At 36.1% G+C, this 26,031-nt stretch overlaps 1 protein-coding gene across 1 annotated transcript in view; it reads right to left on the bottom strand.

Annotated features, from left to right (window-relative positions):
* The window catches only part of LOC112054005 (aminopeptidase N), a 33,026-nt gene extending 15,409 nt beyond the window's left edge, over positions 1-17,617 (bottom strand). Inside the window, exons 1-2 of the mRNA XM_024093636.2 lie at positions 17,467-17,617; positions 73-807 (exon numbers count right to left, since the gene is read on the bottom strand). Coding sequence (XP_023949404.1) covers positions 73-788 — 716 coding nt within the window. The 5' untranslated portion in view covers positions 789-807; positions 17,467-17,617. The remainder of the gene's footprint in view (positions 1-72; positions 808-17,466) is intronic.
* Between the last annotated feature and the right edge of the window lie 8,414 nt (positions 17,618-26,031).

Genomic DNA, 26,031 nt, shown 5'->3' with positions numbered 1-26,031 from the left:
ACTTTTACTGATGATTTTTATTTGTACAATGAGCAAAGTAAAAGAAACTAGAATATACTTAATAATACGCACCTTTTCTCTTTCTTCTCTTCGTACATACTTCTATAAAAACCATGAAGATTGTCATTCAAAATCCCAGTAAACGTTATGTTTAGGACATACTGTTGTCCTGCAATTAGATCTTCCGCTGTACGTAATATATGAAACTGCCTCGCGACATCTTCTGTTTTTCTCACAATCTTCACTTCCTTACCATCTACTTTCTTAAACAGTTCGATTTTATGAAAACTTAACTCAACACCGTGAAATGTGACTGTATTAGTTAAATTTTTAACCGTTATAATAATACTGACTTCACCGTCAAATGTGAAGTTACCCTCAAATATGTAAGGAGTAAGTTTCAAGAAATACTTGTTCGGTTTGATGTTAGTCGGTAGTCTGACATCTTTAACGGAATTATCGTAATCACTTGTTGTCGTTTCGATTGTATTGGTTGTGCTTTCAAATAATGTAACACTTTTACTATTTTCAGTACTTAAAGGTATAACTAGTAACTTAGATTGATCACATATGTGTTCAATTTTGGTAACGTTTGCTAAATGATCAGCCCTAGGGCAGGCTGCGAAGTTATATACTATGAACGCTGTAGCAACTAGTGCTAGGGCGAATATAACGAGTATAACAAAGGTGAGGCTCTTAGAAAGGTAGACGCCTCGCTTGCTCTTCGTTGAGAAGTCTGTCTGGAGGTTTCCGTCCATTATGGTCAGTGGTTCTCGACCTTGGGTCATCACAGCGCCATCTTTGTATCTGTAAAGAAGTAAAACATAATGTTTATCTTGGTTGAATAAGTGACACAACACTAGGCTGTCAGCCAAGACTTGCAAGCCTTGCAACCTCAAAGGTTATTGAATTAATTTGCTACTTAATACCATTGATAATGTGCTTCGGTTTGAACGTTATGGATATCAGTGAAATTGAAACAGTGTACTCAGTACATTTGCCACATTTAGGATAGGTACTCACCTATTCTAAGTGTCTACCTGTTTCTTAAACTATTATTATAAAAATACTAAGAAAATATAAGGTATCACACCAAAAAATCTCCACTACAAACCAAATACTATTATTTTAAATGTACAGAAAATGACCTAAAGGCTTAATAATACTCTAGATCATAGAAAAGAACAGAGTATTAAGATGGTATAAGATGGTAGCACAGAAGGCAGATTAAAAGTCTTAAAAGAAGATCATAACTTTTTCATCAGATATGTGTATGATGTATTATACAATAAATTATAAACTGGACTGACTTAGATTTAAGTTCATCAATAAGTATTTCAACGAATAAAATGAAAAATTTTAATCTTTGAATCGGATTTTTTAAGAGCATAATAATATATTCGCTTCGAGCGCTTCGGGATGGGTAATATAAGGTTGGGAAGCTATGCTCTAGAGACACAACATATTCACGTGTTCAAGAGATATAAGACAAACATAACATCTTTGATCACGATGCTAGATCACGTTCTTAGTTCACCGGCCTTTCATTTGATCCCTTGGGATATGTACTATCGACACGAATACTTTGATTACACTAATCGACAACCCTCTTTGCATGCAAAGCCATACTTTTAAAGTTTTGGTATCTTCTAATATAAAAAAAAAACTAAAGATTATGTTTGTTTAAATGTGTTAATCTCTGAAACTACCAGTAGAATTTAATACATTCTTGTTTTTTTTTTTTTGCTCATAAATTCCGTCGGCAGGACGAGGATAAACTATTAAATTTAACTACAGGGGAAAAAGTGTATTTTCTTTCTTATTTTAGTCTATTACCTTTGTCTCTATTTGTGATCCTTGTTCATAAGTTTAAGTATATTAACAATCATCAGCAGTAGGTGAAGGTGGTAGCAGTAATATTAAATCTTTACAGCAAAATTGATTTTTATATTTATATAGAATTCAAAGGCATGAATTTAAATTTTGCTGCCGTGATTTTTAGAAAATTTTCATCTCACTACAGCGAAGAATATATACATCTCCTCCAACGTATTTGTCTGTCTTTTCGAGATTTATTCGAAACTATAGTGACCGGATTTCCATACCATTTTCATAAGCAAAGTTTCGGTATATTCTCGTAATATCATCAAGGTTTGTTGTTGATATTCGTTGGAAGTGTTGGAATTCTATTAAAAGTGTCAGAGGTTTCCACGCAGAGGAAGTCGCGAGCTAGTGTCATATATTTTCGCACTATACGTACCGTTGGTAGGTACTAGGTATAGCTGACTTATACATTATTATTATCGAATCGTTACAATTTACAACTTTTTTGTGACAGTAGTTAAATTTCTATAAAACGTTTCTATTCCTTTACGTCCAGATCGTGGTTACGTAAAGAGTATAATTATCGCTTTTTTATTGCAATTGCTGTAAAGTCGAGGCGTGAGCGGCGTTCGAAGTGATGTTGGTTTGCGTCACTTCGCCCATCAATCAGCTGTAATTGGCTATTGCGGGCAATAAAACTTCTTACACAAAACATCTTAAGAAGAATGGTGTTCTATTTATCACTGAGAAAATGTTTTATATTGGATTACCATTTGATTCTGTATTTTATCGTCATCAGTCTTTTAATGACCCACTGCAGGGATTGCGACTTTTCTTTTATCTAGGTCTAAGTCCAGAGTGGGGCAGCCCCCACCCAAGAACCTTGTTAGGCAGTCGGTCCTGGGCACAATAATTTTATTTTATTATCATTGCCAGCATGGTTATTATGTAACTCGGTGTACCATTCAAACAATCAGTCACTACATCGTTTTTCATTGTATTTTCGGTTTTGCAACCATCTTACATTGTTTTTTCAACGAAATGACACAATTATCGTCATTTTATGTAAAATGGCATTAGTGTAGTAGTAGTAGTAGCAAGCAGTAACTTTACGTATTTACTGGTATTTACGTAATTTCGTTGAAATAATCATGTTGGACGATCATAAAAACAAAAAATCACTGCCACTTTATGTAAAATTGCACAGTCAATGTTATTTTGGTGAAATAACAAACACAAAAATAAGATGAAAAATGATGAAGTGACTTATTGTTTAAATGGTACACTGAGATACATAATAAGGCCGCTGGGCATTATCATTACCATTTGATAGTGATAGGAAAAGATTAACAATTATCATCCCAAACTCACCAATCCGCATTGAAGCAGCGTCTAAGCTCCTTATGGAGGTTGTTAATATAGGCTGATAATGATGAATATTACATAAAATAACAGACACCCCTGACCAGGGCCGGCCCGCTCATATGTAGAACAGAGCAAACGCTCTAGGCGCCAAATCCTAGACGGCGCCTAAATGGTAAAAAATAAACGTTTTTTTTTTCTATGATTGTCTATATTTTAAGTTAAAAGAGATGAACGAGACGCGGGCTTCGCCATCCGTTTTACTTTTCGTAGTACTTAATCCTAGTCGACCGAAGATGTTATTGCGCCTATTTTCAATTGGCCACTCCAGAGTTTGCTCCAGAAATCTTCGCGTTCTATACTTACTTTGCACTCACAATTTTAATAGGTATATTATTAGAAGCAAATAGGAGAGAAGCCATAATTGGATCTCGCTCCATTCTAAAATTTACTTCGGACGTAGGCACAAATTAAATAAATTTCAATATTTTTAAAAGCCTAACAAAGCCGGCTCCATACTTAATCTATCCACAGAAAATCAATTTTTTTTTATTCATAATAGACTTGCGCTTGACGACAATCATGCCTGGTGAAAAGCAATGATGAGGTCTAGTTTGGAGCGCGCTTGCCTAGAAAATGCCTATTCACTCTTGTCTTAAAGGTGCTCTTGTCTATTTTATTCGTTTACTATCCGACAAAAGTATAAGTATGGTAATTTTGTTTAAAATCTAAAATATATCATTTTTGTTTCCTTTCTACCTATACGGAAAATACAGCTGTACAAAAAACACCTTTGTGTCAAGATCTAAATAGAAAAATGCTACAACTCAGTAAAAGTACAGACAAGCTCAAATAAAGCCGTACACAATGCACAGGCAGGCTCGCCGCAAACCACAAAGTAATCACTGTTTCGTATTCGATCCGAATCTGGGAAAGTAATCAAAGGCATTTGTTGTGTGTACCAAGTCAACAGATATAGGCGTTTTCATTCCATTTTTGACCGTCTCGTGTTTATGTTTTTTTTTTGTTAATCTCCGATAGTGATAATTGTTAATCATTTTTAAAAATAGATTTCTACACGATATTATATTAACGTAATTATAAATAACTATGAGATTGTGATAGCAAATAAAAAATGGAATTCGTGTAGGTTAAAAGTACGTTTTGATGTCTCAAAGTTTTCAGTTTTAATCAACTTCCAAAAAGGTTCCAAAGTATGTTCGGCTGTATATATTTGTTTTTTTTAATCTACGATTTTATTTTTTATCGTTGTTACGTTACAAAAATAAAAAAATATCAAAACCTCCAATGATGATTTAAAAGTTAACATAATTTTTTACTTGAAGAAAAATCATTTTTGAATAACTTTTTAAAATTTTATTTGAAAATTTTAGTTTTTCAATCTTTAATTTTTTTTTAATTACAAAATTCACGTCATCTTTTACTCCAAAGCAGGTTTGGTAGTTAGTTTTACAATATAATTTACCTAAAAATTACTCTACTTTTGCTGTCTGTCTTTTATTTCTGCATGATCCGTTGCCAGAAAATGCAGATGGTCCACTTAACATCAAGTGATCTTAAGTGTTTCCATCCACCGTCGCCTGCCACAAACTCGACAGTCTTCAATTGCAGGCTATTATACATAATAACTTCCACAAAATACTGCCAATTCCAGTGGTTTGCCTAAGTATAAGTTGGCAGAATAACAAAAATATAAGTAAACAATTATTTCCACAGAATCTCTCGCAAAACATCGAAAATAGCTTGACGTACAGAATTATAATTTGACAGGGAGGTAGATTACAGTTAGAAGACGTCCGCTAAGAACGGACTTCGGGAGATAATCGGATTAAGAAGGTCTAAAGGCGGAGGAAGTCGCAGACTAATATAAACAAACATTCGATTTAGCTTTATTGTATTAGTATACAATTATGTATACATAGTATAATAATTATGTATAATATTTACAACATAAGAATGTATTGTAATATTTTTTTAATTATTTTAGATTCCATAAATATTAAATACCATCATTATAATAAATGAGCTATAAAGCAGCTATCAAGTTATGCGCACGAGCTGTAGGTATGTATACCTACTCCTAGGTTTCACTGGCGCATAATATTTTCCTAAACTAACGTTCGTCGTCATCAACCCATATTCGGCTCATTGCTGAGCTCGAGTCTCCTCTCAGAATGAGAGGGGTTAGGCCAATAGTCTACCACGCTGGCCCAATGCGGATTGGCAGACTTCACACACGCAGAGAATTAAGATAATTATCTGGTATGCAGGTTTCCTCACGATGTTTTCCTTCACCGATTGAGACACATGATATTTAATTTCTTAAAATGCACACAACTGAAAAGTTGGAGGTGCATGCCCCGGACCGGATTCGAACCCACACCCTCCGGAATCGGCAGAGGTCATATCCACTGGGCTATCACGGCTCTAACGTTACTAACGTTAGCTATTCTATATTTCTGAATCTGTAAGAATTCTTGCAACAAAAACGGTAGTTACGGAGATCCGTGCATTTAAACAAAGACATAAAAACTTCCCTTCGATAGGAATACCGTGGGGTATCGGCTAATATTACTAGCGAACGCCTGCGACTTCGTCCGCGTGTAATTTAGTTTTTCACAGATCCCTCGGAACCATGGATTTTTCCGGAATGAATACTTTATGTTGTTTATCTTTATATTTTTTATTATCCAGAGTAAAATCTACTTTCATTCAAAATTTCAGCCAAATCGGTTCAGTAGTTGCGGCGTTAAAGAGTAACAAACATCCAAACAAACATCCATACAAACGTTCGCGTTTATAATGTTAGTGGGATTACAGTAGTAGTAAAATTTACTGTAGGTTTGTAAATGAATTGAAAGTCTAACTATGTTTTCTATGGTCTAACCAGTAAAATACAGTCAACACCAGACGCTACTGGTGAAGAAAGAATCGTTTTACTTTGTAGCAAATGCATTGATAGCCGCGTATAGACCGGAGTCGGGAAAAGTAATCAGGGGCATTTGATGTGTGGTCCAAGTAACATACTTTCCGCGATATACAAATATCACAAGCGAATGTAAGATCCACTTGAAAATTTTTCTTTGTCTGTTGAATAACTGTTATTTGGTTTATGAAAGTATTTAACTAATTAATAATCATTAACTGTTATTACGCATTGTTGTCTCTTTTTACAAGATTTTTATCTAATTATCTCTGTTAGTATGTAAATAATGTAGAGGTCACATCATAGTAGTTCAAAAATCTTTTAAACTTTGAAGTCTTACATACTTGTTCATGATCAGTTCTGATGACAATACATTACAATGATGTAACTTGACGCTTTAGTCAGAATTATCTTCTACGGTTTGTATGTAAAATTTTACACAATATAGGTAAATAAATATTATTTTGATTGCGTTTTATTTTTGTATTTTCAAAGCATTTGTATATTTAAATTATTTTTCACATCATCATTATGATCGTTAGCCCTTTTTTACAATATCAGTGTAGGTCTCTTTTAACTTTTTTAATTATTTCTATTTTGGGCTTTCAAAATCTAGTTACAGTAAATCGTTGATATTTGCATTGCGGTCACCATCCTAATACGGTCTAGCACCACGAGTCTGTTTTTCAGGCCATCCTTCGGACATTTAACTCTTTTAATTATTTCTATTTTGGGCTTTCAAAATCTAGTTAGGTATTATGTAGGTCGCCATTCTAATACGGTCTAGCACCACGAGTCCTTTTCAGGCCATCCTTTGCATGCATTTTTGGATATTATTTTTTGATATTGACGTTTCTAACACTATTGATAACATACGCTAACTCCTTTGACTCGGACTTCAAACAGTTTAATACGTGCAGTCAATTAGGTCACAACCTCCCGGCGTTATTCATGTTATTTATATTGCAGAGCTTTTCTCACTCTCTGTGTCTCTCGCTTTGAGTATGTGGACGTTGGCTTTTATCGCATTTTGCCTGACCGCGGCGAAACAAAAAACTATGGTCTTCTTTTCGAAAAACATTTAAAAGTAGCAGCGACAGTGATTGTAGTATTATTTTGTGGTAGAGGAAACACCTCGAGCAGGTCCCAGGACTTGTGACTTTGGGAGGTCTAAAGGATCGTTTTTGAATGCATAAACACTCACCTTCCCTGTACGACAATGTTCTCCATGCCCACAAAAAATAATTTATAATCATTTACAATATAACACAAAACTTTATCAATAATTACAGCCGTGACTAGTTACCGGCAAAGACGTACCGCCAAGCGATTTAGTGTTGCGGTAGTAGGATGACGTGTACAAACCGAAAGGAGTGTGGAGGTGTGGATTTTCATCCTCCTTTTAACAAGTCACGCTTCCATCTTAGACTGCATCAACACTTACCATCAGGTGAGATTGTAGTCACAGGCTAACTTGTAAAGAATAAAAAAAAAACATTACTCAAAATCATTAACGCGAAGTTCTTTGTTAGGCAGCGTGACGGTGTCCTCGCTGCCTAACAAACAACTGAGGTCAAGTCATCAAATACTCTCTTATTTATAATCCTCCCCCTTAGATACCTGCAGCGCTAACGGCTTGATATCGCGACCAACACACGATCAGTTTTATCTTCTGTCAAGCCGTTAGCGTTGCAAGCATGTGAGATTACTTGACCGTCAGTGGCTGCCATAAAGCGCAACACAACAAACTGACGCGGTTCAGGAAATGAGGCCTCTTAAGCCCATATACTTATGAGGCACTTCCTTCGCGGGAGTCTTACGACTTCCTACTAATTAACAACACGTGACGCGATGAGCCATTGTTCGTAGGAGCCCACCCGGCTCACTCGGGATTTCTATGGTGACATGATATGGCGTTTGATAAGACACGGATACTTTTTACCCAAGGGCCGAAATAGGGTTGTATAAAACCAGTAAACACGATTCCAATGCTGGAAGAAATTTTTGACGGCCTACGTGGTACAGTGGATTTACAAACGGGAGGTCCTGGGTTCGATTCCCGGCTGGGCCGATTTAGGTCTCCTTAATCGATCCAGGTCTGGCAAGTAGAAGGCTTCAGCCGTAGTTAGTTACCACCGGCAAAGACGTATCGCTAAGCGATTTATCATTACGGTACGCTGTCCTGTAGACACCGAAAGGGGTGTGGACTGTGGATTTTCTTTTTCCTACTAATATGTTAGCCCGTTTCCATCTTAGATTGCATCATCACTTACCATACCATCATTTATATCTATACTTATAATAAAACTGCTCGAATTCTATCCATTAATTCGCAATTTGAGATTTTACTTATACCATTTGTAACAACAAACGTTACCGTGGCATAGAGTACTACTAGCGCCATCTAAAATCTATACTTTTAATACGAATTCTATACATTTTGTACATTCTTTACATTGAAAATTTTGAAAATTTTTGTTTGGGGGCATTATATAATCGATGATGAAGCTAAAAATATTTTAATCCGTCAAAATTACCTAGCTTTACGCTTAAAAATCACGTTTTTAGATCGACATTCGAGTAATAACGTAAACTGTACGTTATTTTATTTATTATACATATTAATTTATACCATCACCACTACATAATAGACAGAAGTTAAACACGCAAAACAAGTCATAATAGTAAATATTTCTAAATTATATTCGGTGAGGGAATCCACAGCCCGCGTCGCATTACAGCACGTGTCCCGAAGGACGTGCGTGTGACGTGTACACTCGTATGTTGTACTGTAGTGACCGCAGACGCTCGTGGCAGGCGTGCTCATAAAATATAACATTTGATGTTGGTGCCATGCGATGTTATAGATCCTTAGAGAGACATCATTAGTTACGGCTATATTATTGTCCAGAAATGATTGTTTGTATTTTCATTCACTGTACATTACTAACCCTTTCCTGGCAGGACTATTCACTACGTTGGTCTTTAATATCAACCTATTAAAGTAAACAAAAGATCTTTATTTTAATCCTACACATAATAAACGCATATACAACATAATAAACGCTAAAGTTTATATGGATGTTTGCTACTCTTTAACGGCGCAACTACTGAAACAATTTAGCTCAACGTGTCGCAAAGCTGAAGTGGTAATGGGCGGGGCACATAGTTCGAAGAGCCGATGGACGTTGGGGTCTCAAGGTGCTGCAATGGCGACCCCGCACCAGAAAGCGCAGTGATGGTCAACCTCCCAACAGGTGGACTGACGACATCAAGCGAGTCGCAGGTATTCGCTGGATGCAGGCGGCTCAGTATCGTGATGTTTGGAAGTCCCTACAAAAGGCCTATGTCCTGCAGTGGACGTCCATCGACTGATATGATGAAAGTAAACATCAAATCAATTGACAAAATGTCATCTACCTGTCAAGCCTGGAAGCATTGTCAATAGTTATATCATCGTCAGGATCGTAAAAGAATGTCAGCATTCATAATCTTAGACATATGCATATACGAAATTAAAATTCTATGTAACAAATATCATCCGGTGCCTACTGGTGGATATCATACAGTAGATAGTTGATGTTTATTTCAATCCTACTAATATTATAAACGCGAAAGTTTATATGGATGTTTGTTACTCTTTAACGATGCAACTACTGAACCGATTTAGCTGAAATTTGGAATGGAAATAAATTTTACTCTGGATTAACACACAGATTTTTCATCTCGGAAAAATCCATGGTTTCAGAGGGATTTGTGAAAAACTAAATTTCACGCGGACGAAGTCGCTGGCGTCAGCTAGTATGTTGATAATAAAGACCTAAATAGTTAATAGGCCAGCTGATGGGAAAACATCGATTCTAATTCGATTCATAGTGAGGTCAAAATAAGGGAGATCTTTAGAGGAACCTTTCTTGATGCTAAAAGTAATTAAGTAAATAGCTTAATTATTCTAAGTATAGGCGTACTGTAGCCCTACAAACGTAATATAAGCACATGCGAGTGGAACTTGTCTAGCTCGCCTTCACAAAGTAGGTAATGTCAGGTCAGTTTAATTAGAACACTGCATGTATGGCTTACTTTGTTCTATATATTTATGTCGCGTACTTTTCTGCTACGTATGTATATAAATATTGATTTTATTATATAGGCTAAAAGTTATAATTATAAGTTCGAATCCGGTCCAGGGCATGCACCCTACTTTAAAGTTATGTGCACTTAAAAAAAATATATTACGTGTCTCAAACGGTGAAGGAAAAACATCGTGAGGAAACCAGTGTACCTGAGAATTTTCTTAATTCTCTACGCGTGTGAAGTCTGCCAATCCGCATTGGACCAGCGTGGGGGATTATTGGCCTAAACCTTCGCAATCTGAGAGGAGACTCGTGCTCGACAGTAAGTCGAATATGGGTCGCTAATGATGACGGGCTAGAGCTTCATTTCACACCTTATTGTAAACTAGAAGCATTATTAAATCGCCGCACTAGAAACGCATAATGACTAACGACGTATGAGTTTGAAACTATTCGAGTCTATTCGCCCAAAAATAATTACCTGATTTAGTAGCTAGGACTTTTTTATGTCGATAAAGTATTTTTTTCTAAAATAGATCACACAATAAAATAAACAGACGTGCCAACTTTCCCAAATCAAACAAATACCTATCGGCAGGACAAATCTCTATCAAAGCATTGTATCGTTATGTAACTCCGCAGTATGAGCCGCACAATAGCGTGTTCAATATGCAATTGTTGGGCAGACGCGCTCAACGCTCATTGAATCGCAAATTTCACTCACTATGACCCGCTGCCTTACTAACGCGAGGGCCACGAAACGGGAGTCTAAAAGCAAAAACGTTCTGCGCAACAAACGACAAAATCGAAAAAGATTAAGATCCCAGAGCGATCTGACACATCTTGTCTTCACACAGATGAAAACTTAGGTTTTCAGTAGCCTCATGACGTGGGTAGGGGCAGGGTAGGGGTAGTTGAAAGTTTACATCGACTTTCGAGGAGGGCATCCGCTAGTATAGAATATAATACTTAAAAAAATATTTAAAATTAAAAAAAAAATTAAACTCCTCAGCTACAGGACATTTGAGTCTCTATTATTATGAGGGGGGACTGCTGGGTAATTATGTATTTTTATGTACCATTCAAAACATGAGCCAAAACATAAAGTGGCAGTAATTTTTGTTTTTTGAGATCATCTAATGCCTGTCACGCACATTTTTAACATCAAGTCTGCATTTGCAATAGTCTAAGGGGCGTGGATCGAACTCATTATCTATCGGTGTTCCTCTTGCAATGGAACTATTGAGAATTTAAAAAAAAATCTTTATTTGGACCAGTGGCGTGCACTTCATAGATGACTCCACTAAGTCCTACTAGGTGGACCGAGGACATCAAGCGAATTTCAGAGAACCCGCGGATTGAGACCGTTTTGTTTTGTTGAGAGACCAATGTCCAAAAGTCGACGTCCATCGGCTATTAATGATGATATTTATTGCTAACCCCAGTAAAAAAGTTTGTACACGCCACTGATTGAGACGCAAGTTTCATAGCCCAACAAAACGCGTCCTTCGCTCCAGCTATACTAGAGCCAATGTCCAAAAGTCGACGTCCATCGGCTATTAATGATGATATTTATTGCTAACCCCAGTAAAAAAGTTTGTACACGCCACTGATTGAGACGCAAGTTTCATAGCCCAACAAAACGCGTCCTTCGCTCCAGCTATACTAGAGCCCTGTGCATAGACTGGTATTAATATTTATGACGTCGAAACAACAAGGGATGACGGGATTATGTTGCAAATTTCTGACTCTGATATAACTTTTTCTGCCAATTTACATAACGGCACTTTGATATTCTATGGTAAGTTATCAAGGCGAGAATTGTTAATCCTAAAATTTGCATCGATTATTGAAGAATTTGAATTTTGATCGATGTAACAGTAGAGTCGATCCATTAATTTATTCTGTGGCTAATCACACTAATACTATAAATGCGAAAGAGCAAATACTGTATGCAAAAGTAAAAATACTGTAGCCATTTGGCTGAAATTTGGATGGAAATAGATTTTACTCTGGATTTACACATATGATACCTTTCATCCCGGAAAAGTCTACGGTTCCCGCGGGATTTGTGAAAAACTGAATTCCACTTAGACGAAGTAGTGGTCGTGGGTCGCTAGCATTCCATAAGGTTTGGGTTATGGAATATAATTTTGAGTTTCGCTAAGAACATATAGTAGCAAAGAATATTTAGAATAATAAATAAATTTATACGCAAGTAAAACCGTAAATCACACCTAGTATTTCGAAAATAAATAGATAAATAACCGGTTTGTGTTACAGTCTACCTACTGAGCTTATCTTTGAACATTGTAATGCAAAACTTTGACAATAATACAGCCTTGTTGATACTTCATTAACTTAAGTAATTAATTTTAATATGCCTATATAAAATCATATCAGGTTTTTGTGGAACATGGACCATTTTACGTAAACGAAAAATGTTGCAGAAAACTAATTTTTTTTACTAAGCACAAACGGATTAAAAGTGCGCATATTGTCTGGTCAAAAATTAAAATGTCATTGATAAACATTATTAAACATTAAAAGTGTAAAATATTTTTACTATCTCAATAACGTATGATCAATAGGGTTTATAATATAATAAATCTAACGTATTTTTCATTAGAACGATAAGCTCAAATCACACTAGCTTAAGCCTCAAATAAATAAATCCCAATGTCTGTTGATAAGATACAGAAAAGAATAGCTAATAAATCGGAACGATATCAAGTTTTTAATAAAGGGGACCCAGCGCACCCCCTCGTATGACCCCTGCGTGGCATAGAACACCGCGCTGTCCTATTGTTACACTATTAGTAGGATCTATACGCTGGAAATTAGCCAGGACTATTCCAGATTTAGAATAGTTGCTCAATGCTCAATAAACAAGACAATATTTATAGTTGTATTAATTTTAATGATGATTTGCTAATAAAACTGCTTGTTTAATACTTAAGGAGTTTATATATATTTCATAGTAAAACGAGCATGGAAAATTCCGTCGCAAAATTTACAAGCTTTACAATACAATTACTAATAAATCTTATTTGTTATGGTGTTGTCACATACACATATTGTTGCTATGTGCGAATTAACTAAACTTTTAAGCAACGTTTGACGACATAAACATTAGTCATGGCGAAAAACAACATTTTTATAAGAAGTTATACTTTTAAGTTCGATGATTAAGGGTCTGAACCCTGGAAACCTGCTACCTTTCAAATACCCAAAGTATTTGAAACTCCATAGTTGGGTACCATACTTACATGTGTTAGGAACTCAGGCTGACAAACCTTCAATCTTGATAAAATGAGGTATATCTCGCTGTCTCAGGCTATATAAAAATATATTACCTATATATAAAAATATATAGGTAATATATTTTTATTCTATGATAAGTTAGCCCTTGACTGCTATCACACCTGATGTAAAGTAACGACGCAGTCTAACAATGGAATTCATAAACGTTGTAGGGGCACCCCTAGTGGATCATTCACCCGCTAAGTATCATCACTCAGTGGCTGAATGATCCCCCTACAACGTTAAGATGGAAGCGAACGTACTTGGAAGTGGTACAAGTTTATACCACCCTTACGGACGGTTGACAGTTTCTATGCGGCATCGTACCGGAACGCTAAATCGCTTGGCGGTACGTCTTACCCGGTAGGGTGGTAGCTACCCACAGCCGAAGTTTACCACCAGACCAGACCTAAGCCAATTTAAAAATATAAAATCCATACTGACCCGTGTTGGGAATCGAACCCTGGACCTTTCTGTTGAGAACCACAGCACTACCATCTTCGTCGAAAATTGTAATTTAAGTAATACTATAAATATTACTATAATTGTAATCAAACTATAAATATCGGTCAATTAATTAATCTTATATCAAACGTCACATTTGTCACCTATACAATGTCCTGGTTGGTCTCACCCAAATCATGGTGATCCCATCTAAAGGGCTCTTCTCCCCTTACAAAACGTGAGTAACACAAAGGGCCCGGCGCAACCAAAGTTTAGTATTATTATAGTGAGCCAATAAAGAAGCAACCAGTGCTGCACATTGTCGAACGCTTCACTCAGAATTAAAACGTAACGTATTATTAGGGGGTGACAGTTTGGACGAGTTTGTAATTCCACTACTTTTCAATTCTGTAATTTATTACTAGTTTTAACGGGATAAAGGAACTAGTTCTTTAATTAATGCATCTATTGTATAATACAATTGTACAAAGTTTTAATAATAAAAACGTCTTGAATAGTGTAAGATCTTTTCTGATAACTTTTTTGTTATTTTCTGGCATATGGTCTGCCTTATAGGTGTAGTGAAGAGAAGAGTAGGTTTAGTTCAGAAATAAAGGATTGCTAATTCTCGCCTTTTATAGTGTATTTGACTCATCACCAACCCATATTCGGCTCACTGCTGAGCTCGAGTTTCCTCTCAGAATGAGAGGTGTTAGGCCAATAATCTACAACGCTGGCCCAATGCATATTTGGCAGACTTCACACACGCAGAAAATTAAGAAAATTCTCTTGTATGTAGGTTTCCTCACGATATTTTTCCTTCATTGTTTGAGACATCTGATATTTAATTTCTTGCACAGAACGGAAAAGTTGGAGTTGCATGCCCCGGACCGAATTCTAACCCACACCCTCCGGAATCAGAGGCAGAGGTCATATCCTCTGGCTATCACGGCTCATGTGAATTTGATTATCATACCGAAAACACGTTTTCGCATTCCATTAGACGCAGAAATTAGTCAGGAATTTCGAGACAGAAATAGATGTGGTTATAGTTACAGTACTTCCCGATCGAACTGTAAATACCCCTTCCAAGTTAGCTTACCATAGTAGACTGAAACCTCACGGTCACATAACATGGATTAGATTTTCGCATTCACAACTAGCGCTGCCCATGAATCAAAAAAAGCTAAATCAAGTAGGTATTATACAAGTTATAAGTAGATACTTCTGAGGGAGGTTTTAATCTGCCACTCACGAACGTTTTTAAAAGTGGAAATTTTCCGCTATTGATTTATAAAATTCTAAACGCTAATACGAGTTAACGTTTCAGTGTCAGGTTAAAAGCTTTATATCTATATTTTTTGAGTTAAACTACCTTAACACCACGAAACTTCGAAATTACGGAATGAAAATTTGAACTGAGGTTTTTTGAAAGAAAAAAAAGCTAAACATAGCCCGATCTAGATCTCGAACCCAGAACTTTCTAATCCGAAGACACATAACTAACCACTGGACTAACAAGGTGCATATTCCATTATGACTAATCAAATCTATACTAATATTATAGAGTGGTAAAATTTGAGAGGTTATAGGGGGTAATGTCTGGATCTACTAAGCCGTTTTTGGAAATTATTTTACCAGTAGAAAGCCACGTTATTTATGAGTGTCATGTGCTATATTTTATTCCCGTATTCTCACGGAAACGGCAACTACGCAGCAGAAACCATGGTGCGTTTCTAGTATAAATAAAAAAGAAACACGCATAGTAACGCAGTTCCACGCAAATAAAGTCGTCCTAAAATACGCAATAACAAACGAAAAACATCTTGAATATATCAAAGCGAGAAACCTCGGAGTGTATAAAAGTTTATTGTTGTAAAATAAACAAACGAAGGAGAAAAAGGCATCGGCGTAAACAGATTGGAGTTACAACCGCAATCACGGATTCACGGCCACGCGTTACGCGATCTCTACACTGGTGATGGCCGAAAATTTTACGCAATATTCTTTTCTGGAATAAGAATTCTTCAAAACTTTCTTATATAAACAAAAAGTACCACTCGTCGTTTGACGACCTCCGTGGCGCAGTGGTATGCGCGGTGGATTTACAAGACGGAGGTCCTGGGTTCTTGGGCCGATTGAGGTTTTCTTAATTGTCCAGGTCTGGCTGGTAGGAGGCTTAGGCCGTGACTAGTTACCACCCTACCGACAAAGACGTACCGCCAAGCAATTTAGCGTTCCGGTACGATGTCGTGTACGATGGTACGAAACCGAAAGGAGTGTGGATTTTCATCCTCCTCCTAACAAGTTAGCCCGTTTCCATCTTAGACTGCATTATCACTTACCATCAGGTGAAGTCAGTCAAGGGCTAACTTGTAAAGAATAAAAATAAAAAAAGTTATTAGTAGGTCGGCATCTGTCGAATTTTGGTATTTTTGGCGATTTTTGGGAGGCCGGGCTTATTGGGCGTTCAAGTGGTTATTTTTGCTGGATTTTTCTCAGATTTGATGTGCTTGGAAACATTTAATTAACTTTAGGTTTACGAAGTTATTAACACTAACACCATTTTTTAAGAATATACCATAGATAATGTAGTAATATTACAAAAAGGTAAAGTTTGTGTATTTGAGAGGTTGTACCGGGTAATCTCAAGATCTACTGAGCAAATTTTGAAATTTCTTTGACAAATAAAGCTAAGCTATTTGTGTCTTGGGCTATATTTTATTCCCGTATTCCCACGGGAACGGGAACTATTCGGTTGAAGCCGCGGGGCGATTTTTTTAGGTTTAAAATAATAATTAATGTAATGAATGTTTGTATTATCTTTTGAAACTTAAACAATAAGTATCCCGTTTTTAAGTAAAACTAGCATCAGTAAACCACAAGTACCATTGAAATACTGTAACGTAAAGGATTCAATTTTCCCATCGAAATTAATGAACTAGAAAAACAAATAATATTAATTAATTATTTTCATTTCCAAAATGTTTCACTAAAACTTTAAACGCCTTTATGAGGTTTGTATTTTAATTTCAGTCGTATATTTTTTTACATGTTTTGGGAAAAACTTGGCTCTAAATATTTTAGAAGAAATTGCAATTGTGCAAAAGTGATGATATTTTTGTAAATAAATAATTCCTAAAAAGTCTCTAGAACGAAATGCCAATTCCCATCTATTGAGAAATTCTATTATATATTCTGAATTATTGTCTAAATTGACAGACGAAATCTACCACCATACGAGTATCATAAACTGTACAAATATAAAATAATATCCAAAAAAAACCTCCAACATTGGCAAACTCTTTGTTTATCGATTACTCGTTAAGAAACCAAGTAAAAAAATAATCCAAAATTAAACGTTTTCCCTGACAAACCATGTACAACCGGCTTTAAGAAAAATAGTAAGTAGACACAAGAAAGCGCGCTATACATTTTCCCAAGCCACATTTATGTATAGTTGTTTACACCACGACGTATACTGTGTGATAATTTATAAGAAAAAAAAATTACCTTTGATCATGATATCCATTGTTTTCTGCGACCGATGTTTCGTTTATAAGATGTTTTACGTATGGCGGGAACTGGCGTTAAGTTTCGAGACGTGCGCGCGACAGCGAGGTTCAAATGACACTGGCTACCTCCCAGCCTCCCAGGTCTCAGGGGGAAGGGAGATCAGGGGTTATTTCACACGATAGGTTATAAGAGTTTGATGGACACGCAATCGAGTTACGGCGATGTGAGCATCGGATATGACACTTTTAGTGGAAAACCGTAGAGTTTTTATTTTACGCCCTTTTTGTTTTTACGCTGTAGGTTTAAAAAAAAATCTTAGATACAGAAGAGAGAAGTTTTATCAAAGCTCAAATGAGCTATGAAAAAATAAATAGAAACAGTATGTCAAGAAAAATAGGATACTCGCGGATTTTGCGACTAGTTGGAAGTGAATTGGTCATATTAAACTATTGGTCATATTAAACTATTGGTCATATTAAAAAAAGATATGGCGAATATTCTTTGAAAAAAAATCTGTAATTTTTATACTCGATGCTGTCTCTTAACTTTAGACACACTTACAGAAATATTTTGCCTATTAGACCTAATAATTGAAAACATACCCCTTGGTTTTATGTACTGTAATTTTTGTTCGAACCCCTGTTTGTAATTTATATCAATAGTCCCACGTTTTCACCCGTTTAGTTTCCATTTCTAGAAATTTTAATTTTCCAATCAGCTTAATTTAATGGCGCGCTACATAGCCTGGCTTTCATCTTTATATGAAGGGTTATGGCTTAAGATTAAAGTCATCACGCAGTTTAAATGCATATTCTAAATATTGTAGCTTTTCATCGGTGAAAAAGATTTCAAAATTGGTGAAAGCGTAACAAACAACACATTCACGTTTATTTTATCCCAGTATTCCCACGGGAACGGGAACTAAGTGAGTAAAACCACCGTTCGCTGCTATTGTCTACTATATCCTACTAATATTATAAACACGAAAGTTTGTATGGATGTTTGGATGTTTGTTATTCTTTAACGCCGCTACTACAAAAGTGATTTGGATGAAATTTGGAATGGAAATATATTTTACTCTTACTGGATTAACACATTCATCCTGGAAAAATCCATGGTTCCCGCGGGATTTGTGAGAAACTGAATTCCGCGCGGACGCTAGTAATATTATAAACGCGAATGTTTATATGTATGTTTGGATGTTTGTTACTCTATAACGCCGCAACTATTGAATCGATTTGGTTGAAATTTAAAACGTAGATAAATTATACTCTAGACTAACAAGATGGGCTACTTTTATTCCGAAAAATTATTTGCGAAATTCACGAAATAATGATGATTATGATAATGTGTATATTTGTTACTCTTTCACGACGTGACTATAGAACTGAATTGGCTGAAATTTGGAGTTGAGATAGATAATAGCCTGGATTATCACATAGGCTACTTTTTATCCCGGAAAAATTGCACATTTATTTTCCTCGGGTAACACCGCAGGTCGCAGCTAGTAGGCTATAAACAAAAAGGTATACCAGAGGTCAAAACTATTGAATAATAAATGTTTTGGCGGCAAAAGGTATTGCGTGTAAAGAGTCCCCTGAGGTACAGTCACTGAATCATCAGGTAAATAATTTGAACTTGGGATCGATAAGTCCAGAGTCGTTTGAACAGCGCAATTAGGTTTATTGTGGGTTTTTTCCATTGTATGTAAAAGTTATAATATTCTCTGATGTTTCTTGTATGTAATTCATTTATGTGTTTTATTAAAATATGTATGTTTGTGTTTGTTTAATGTACTTATCTGCTTTATTGTCCATTGTTTATTTACATTCATAGGCACAAATTTAACATATTATTATCGTAAAACCTATTTGAATAGGTGATTCGCTATCTCAATGAATTATTATTGTAATTTTGATTAAGAATTATTTTAGAACTGAAAACTCTTTCCTTTATTTAAATCTGTTGTGCTTTTTCTCCAAGCCTACATGTAAGGAATCATACATCATTATCAACCCATATTCGGCTCACTGCTGAGCTCGAGTCTCCTCTCAGAATGGGAGGGGTTAGGCCAATAGTCCACCACGCTAGCCCAATGCGGATTGGCAGACTTCACACACGCAGAGAATTAAGAAAATTCTCTGGTATGCAGGTTTCCTCACGATGTTTTCCTTCACCAGTTTGAATCATACATGAAAATATAAATTCCAAGTTTGAACTAACTTAACGTCCTGCTTTCATTGATTCTTGCCTCACAGGTGTTTAAATTTATAAGTGGTAAATTATAATTTAAACACATTCAAGTTATAAGAAACACAGGCAGTAAGAATACGGGGGTAAAATATAGCCTACAAGCGGACCCGGTCAAGCTTCGCATCTTCCCTACTATGTATAGACCCTAACCCTACCCTACCCTATCCTTACACTACCCCTACCCTACTTCTACCCTACCTCTGTGTACCGATTTTTAGCTTCCTACCCTGAAAATTGCGGAATGCTTCATATAAACTTTCACCACCCATTTTGGAGAAGTGGGGGATTAGTAAAAGATCCCTTCATCTATCTCGACAAACAAACAGACAGACAGACACACACACTTTCACATTTTATAATGTCAGTGTGGATAACACTCACAAATGACGTGGCTTTAAAGGTAAAAGAATTTTTAAAATCGGTTCAGTAAATGCTGAGATTACCCCTCACAAGTACAAAAGCACAAACTTTACCTCTTCACAATATTAATAAACTAGCTGACGCCGCGCGGTTTCACTCGTGTGGTTCCCGTTCCCGTAGGAATACAGAGATAATATATAGCCTATAGCCTTCCTCGATAAATGGGCTATCTAACACTGAAAGAATTTTTGAAATCAAACAAACAAACAAACAAACTCTTCAGCTTTATAATATTAGTATAGATAGAAAAATATTAAGGTTCCGGTAAATTACATCCACTCCAAAGATTTTCGAAATAAATTACTGCGTAGAACATAAACATTTATTCGCGCGTTTAGGGGGATTTAATATTACCGAGAAGTGCAGATGTTTGCCACCCTCCTCATTTTCCTTAACCTTGAAAACCATTTCCTGAAGGCTGCGAAACTTAAAGGCTTTACCGCATGAGTACGGAAAAGCCACAAGGATAATCGTTGATTCAATGGAGTTAGGGATAATGTCCTAATTCTAGGTTCGAGTTTTGTTGGGATATGAAATATTTGGTTGTCACTAGAACCGTGATAGCCCAATGGATAGGACGTCTGCCTCCGATTCCGTAGAATGTGAATTCGAATCCGGTCCGGGGCCAACTTTTCAGTTGTGTGCATTTTAAAATCACCGTGAGAAAAGCTGCATACCTACCCGAGAATTTTCTTAATTCTCTACGTGTGTTACGTCTGCCAATCCACTTTGAGCCAGCGTGGTGGACTTTTAGCCTAACCCGACTCGTGCTCAACAGTGAGTCGAACATGGGTTGAATGATTATCTAGTTGATATGATAAATATCGCCATAAAAGCTCAATTTATAAAAAAAACCTAATAGCAAATAAGAACCAAAAAGTGTTGGCAAACCCTTTGGAAGCTACGCAAATGATAAAAAGGAGTTGCTAAAAGCTTCAGTAACAGTGTAGCCGCCACCCTTAAAACTTTGGTTTTAAAGAAGCCCGATAAATAAATGAACGTGGTAATATCGCGGTTAGGTTTAAAGCACATGTACGACTTCTAATTTTTAAACCCGTTTATTAACCTACAAGTTCACGCGACTTCGTGTGCAATCATAAACAGCTTAGTTTTCAAGCAGTTTTGAAACGTCAGGTATGTCATACGACACTTACTGGTGAGGGTCAGAGAAAAGACCACGACAAACTCAGGTAAATCAAATATTCTTAGGTTTACCCACCACCAAATAAAGCTTGTAGCAAACAGCTTCAAGTTAAACGTGGGCGGAACGACTCTCGGGCGTGTCCTCTGAGACTCGGACCTCGGCTTAGAGGGCTGTTCGGGAAGAGTGTTTTGGCCTGAGTGTATCAGTCCGGGCGACCCCGAGATCGTGAGCTAAAAAGCCCTCGTCTGAGTGACGTCAGATATCGGGGACCTCGTCTTCGCCGGCGAAGACACTGTGTAGCTTGTGTTTGTATTGCCTGGGAAGCATTGTCGTTCGTTATGTCATCAAAAAAGGACGTTTTTTGGGCGTCTAGATCTACAATCAGCATTGGTAATAAAAAATACCCCGATGTATTTAAAGAATAAATTAAGAGAGATAGAGAGGAGAGAGTATTGTGTGTTTAATCCTAAGATTTAGAAATCTTAAGTGGAAAATACCTAACTTTGGAGCAATGGCACTTTGCACTTAAGTTTTGACACCTCTTTCAAAAGTTTGAGCTAATGAACTCAGAAGTTTCCAACCGCGTTTTATTGATTTTACGGCGACACCTCAACAGTATAACAAACGTTTGGAAATAAGGGAAAAAAATACACGACGTTTAATAACTTAATCTATAGAGATATAGAGCTCTGAATGCTTGATTTTTTAAAAATTGGGCATAATCTTTGCATACTTATTTTTGTATACTATGTACTAAAAATGAAGATAAGATAAATAAAGGAGATGGTCCAAAATTGTATGGAGCCCAGGTCCAGTCTTTGTACCCTAGCGGAAATAAAAGAAGATATTTTTTTCTACTATTTTTGATTATACAAATATACGAATTTACTTTGATTCTTACGAAATTATATTTATTATCTCCCAAGAATTGCAACTTTACTATAAGTATTAATGGCGGAATGATGACGTTTTCATTACAGTAATCGATTTGACGTTTGCTGTCAATTGTCATGTCATAGTTGCTCTATGGGCGCCATCTTGATATAACTCAAAAACTTGGGTTTTTATTTTATTTATTTCTTTTTATTTAATTAGATTTATTCACTTTAATAAATTTTAATAAAATCCTTGTGTTTTTTAAATTTTAATGAAGAGTGGACCTGAAATGGACCGTTATTTAAAATATTATCCGTTATTTAAAATTCAATCCACAATCTCTTAAAATCTGGTGCTTCTCGGAGTAAAGAACATAAAAAAACTGCTAAAGAGATTTACGAGATTTGCCCCCCCTACTAATTTTGATGCCACTGCTCTGGACTAATTGGTTTTATAACAGAAAATGCCTAGCCTAAATAAATCCTATACTTCATTTGAAAAAAGTATGAAATACCTATACTCTAGGTCGAATTCGTCTAGCCTTGTCCCACTTATAAACGGTAAAACGACGAAAAGGACCAACAAGTTAATAGCTCAAACAGTTGCAGACTTGGGTCAAGGATAGGCTAAGCATTAACCAAGTTGCAGTTTAAAGCCAAACTTTACAAGTGATTTAGCACTTTTGTCGTTGAGTTTCTGGTTTCCCGCAGTTGCCAGTTGCTGTAAATGTAAAAATCCTTTTTTCTATATAAGTATCTAGGTACAGCTTGGCAACTTCGTTAGTAACACTCCAGATGCCGGAGGGCGTGTAGCGATGAATGAAAAACCCACGACTGATGCACGTCACGTCACGCACGCACGATTTCACATCCGCGCAGTCTTTTCCCCGTTGCCCGCATATCATGATGAATGTTATCAACAAACTTGCTAGACTATAAGTACGTTCGGGTAACTAGCGAACGCCCGCGATTCCCACCAGCCAGACCTGGACCAATTAAGAAAACCTCAATCAGCCCAGCCAGGGATCGAACCCAGGACCTCCGTCTTGTAAATCCACCGCGCATACTACTGCGCCACGGAGGCCGTCAAATCTAATGCTTTATTGTACCAAGGAACTTAGGAAGGTACCTACATAATGCTACAATTTTGGCAATAAATAATTTGAATATGAATTCGAAATATTAGTGTGATTGTTATGTTATCGCCGCGTTGCAACGACTTGCAGTACGGACGGCTTCAGTGTGCTCGTGGCGTTCGGGCCGTCCACATCTCTTGTTATGTAATTCTTTATGGTTGGAATAGGCGGGGAGAGTGATTTGAGTGGAAAAGGGGAGTGTTTGTTAACAGTCAAAGGATCCTTTAACCCTACACACATCGTTCTCAAGTGCGTGACTCTACTCAAGGTCATTCTCTGCCACTCAGGGTTTATTGGTAACATTCTTAGTGGGAATTGTTAGACCTGACAGACTTTCATTCAATAATTGTATTTGCAGACAACCGCTTCTGATGTGAAACCCCTTATACTCCGACAATTATATAATTAATTCACAGATTCCAATAATATTCTTAAAGTTATCTTTGTTTCCTTGGTACAAGTCAAACTTGTAACACCCCTTTTTATTATATTTGGTTAAACAAGAAAATTAAATTGAACAAATCGCAACAAGTGCTGCCATCTAAGCGTGTAGCTTAAAACCATGTACGTAATTATTTTTAGGTGAGGTTAACCTTATTACAATGTGATTCAATCATAAGAATATAGATGGCACTAATAATTCAAACGATTATATTCACTCGGCAGGAGCACAATTTTATGGCGTGTAACATGTTTACGACGTAGTTCAATAATAAGAATGTAGATGGCGCTGAATAACTTGAATTAAATGATGTATTCACTGCTTGAGAATTCTCTAAATTAATCTAATAATAATTAATATTTTTAACCGACTTCCAAGGAGGTTCGAGCCTATTCTATTATATGTTTTTTTTGTCTGTATGTTACTTGAGTACTCGAAGACGCCTGGACCGATTTGAAAAATATTTTTTTTTTGGAAGGGTATATTCTTGAGAGTCCCATTGTCATCACGTCAGAATCTAACGATGGGATCCTGTCAGAATCTAACGATGGGATCCTGGAAAATTTGAGGCAAACTTTTAAAAACCGTAAGAGCAACTTTAACTTTGTTAATTTTTTCATTAAGCATTTTAAAGCACTACAATTTAATGAAAGTCTGGAGTGCTGACAATGGAGCCGAACCACAGATGAAGGAACACTTCAACATTTACAACAATTACCTTGTTTGGGTTTGATTAATTTGTATAGATGAGTAATTTCCACCTAGATGAAGGACAGTTAAGGGAACTCCTCATCAGTTTACAGGACCTGCCTTTTGTTAGGAATTCAAGTTGTGTAATCGCGGCATCTCTCGCAATGCTCTTTGCTCTCAAACTATAAAATATGGAAAAATTAACTGACTTTAAAAACATTTAACGTAGGTACTTACTGACTAAACTTAAAAGCGAAAAATAACATCATATTATGTTCTACTTGCTGATCAGTTTGAAGGCGGCGTTAAACCGGTGTGATTTTAATTTAAATCGTTTCTGAAAGAACTACCTACATAAAAGAACACTGGCTGAAAAACCTAAATCTTTATGATATTCTTACACGGCTTGAATTAATACATCGTCGGGTTAGCACCACCTTCAAACTGTTCTGTACAAAATATGATGTACTGTTCAGGTGTAGGACGTATCAATATCAATACCAATATCATAGCCTTTATTACTTCTTAACAATAAATTACATAGTTATTTTAAGTTTATTTATCCTATACTATTTTTGTTAGTGAGTTAGTTATATTATGTTTAGCAAAATTGTGTGTACATTTTTTTTTATAATTATTTAATATTAAATAAGTGTAACAAGGTTATTGTTATTTATGTTAATAGCACATAATATGATGTTATTTTTCTCTTTTAATTTTAGTCAGTACCTACGACATATGTTTTTGAAGTCGATTGTATTTTTTAACCGACTTCCAAAAAGGAGGAGGTTCTTTTTATTAAAATGTTGTATTAGAAGCAAGCGACGTTGGTGCATAATAAATTGCAGACGTTATAAATGTGGATAAAATTGGCAAAGGTACGAAGTGGCGAATTGTCTGGTGCGATACCATGTTCTGTTTTAGCATGCACTACGATGATTAAGGGAATGTGCTAGTTGTCACTTTTAAAAGGGTCTTAAATTGTTCCAAATATTTTTTTTAACATTTTTCTATGCAGTATTAAAAACACATTTCCGAAGTTTATTTAAAGATTCATGTCCATTAATGTCCTCCACTAGATATTAAAAGGAGCATACATGCGTTATTAGTGAATAACATTGGGAGATCGCATCCGAAATAATAATCGGTCTATATCACCAGACGCGTCTTTGTAATCGCATTCATGTCTCAGATGGTTGGATAGGGCTGCCTTCCATCTTTTCTTTAAAGTTATTATAGTACATTATGGTGTTTTTCTGTATTCTGATATTATGGTATAGGTGCGGTAAGTTGAAAATTACAGCCGAGGCGATATTGCAGCTCGAGCCAAAGGTGAGAGCTATATTAAGAAAGCAGAGGCTGTAATAATCACGCACGTATTTTGTGTTTTTAAATGGTTGACATTTACTTATTGTCGAAATTATTAAAATTAAAGAATTAAATGTTTTTTTTATTATATTTTATCTCACTTTTCTGACATAAAAACTCTTTGCCAAGATTTAAAAAGTACCGTTCGTTTTTAGACGGATGATAAAAGTTCTATATTAAGCGGCTAACTTGTTAGGAGAAGGATGAAAATCCACACTCCGTTCGGTTTCTACA

Source organism: Bicyclus anynana, chromosome 12 (genome assembly GCF_947172395.1).
Source record: "Bicyclus anynana chromosome 12, ilBicAnyn1.1, whole genome shotgun sequence".
Classification (NCBI taxonomy): domain Eukaryota; kingdom Metazoa; phylum Arthropoda; class Insecta; order Lepidoptera; family Nymphalidae; genus Bicyclus; species Bicyclus anynana.
The sequence above is the reverse complement of the archived record's forward strand: the minus strand, read 5'-3'. Positions and strand labels throughout refer to the sequence as shown.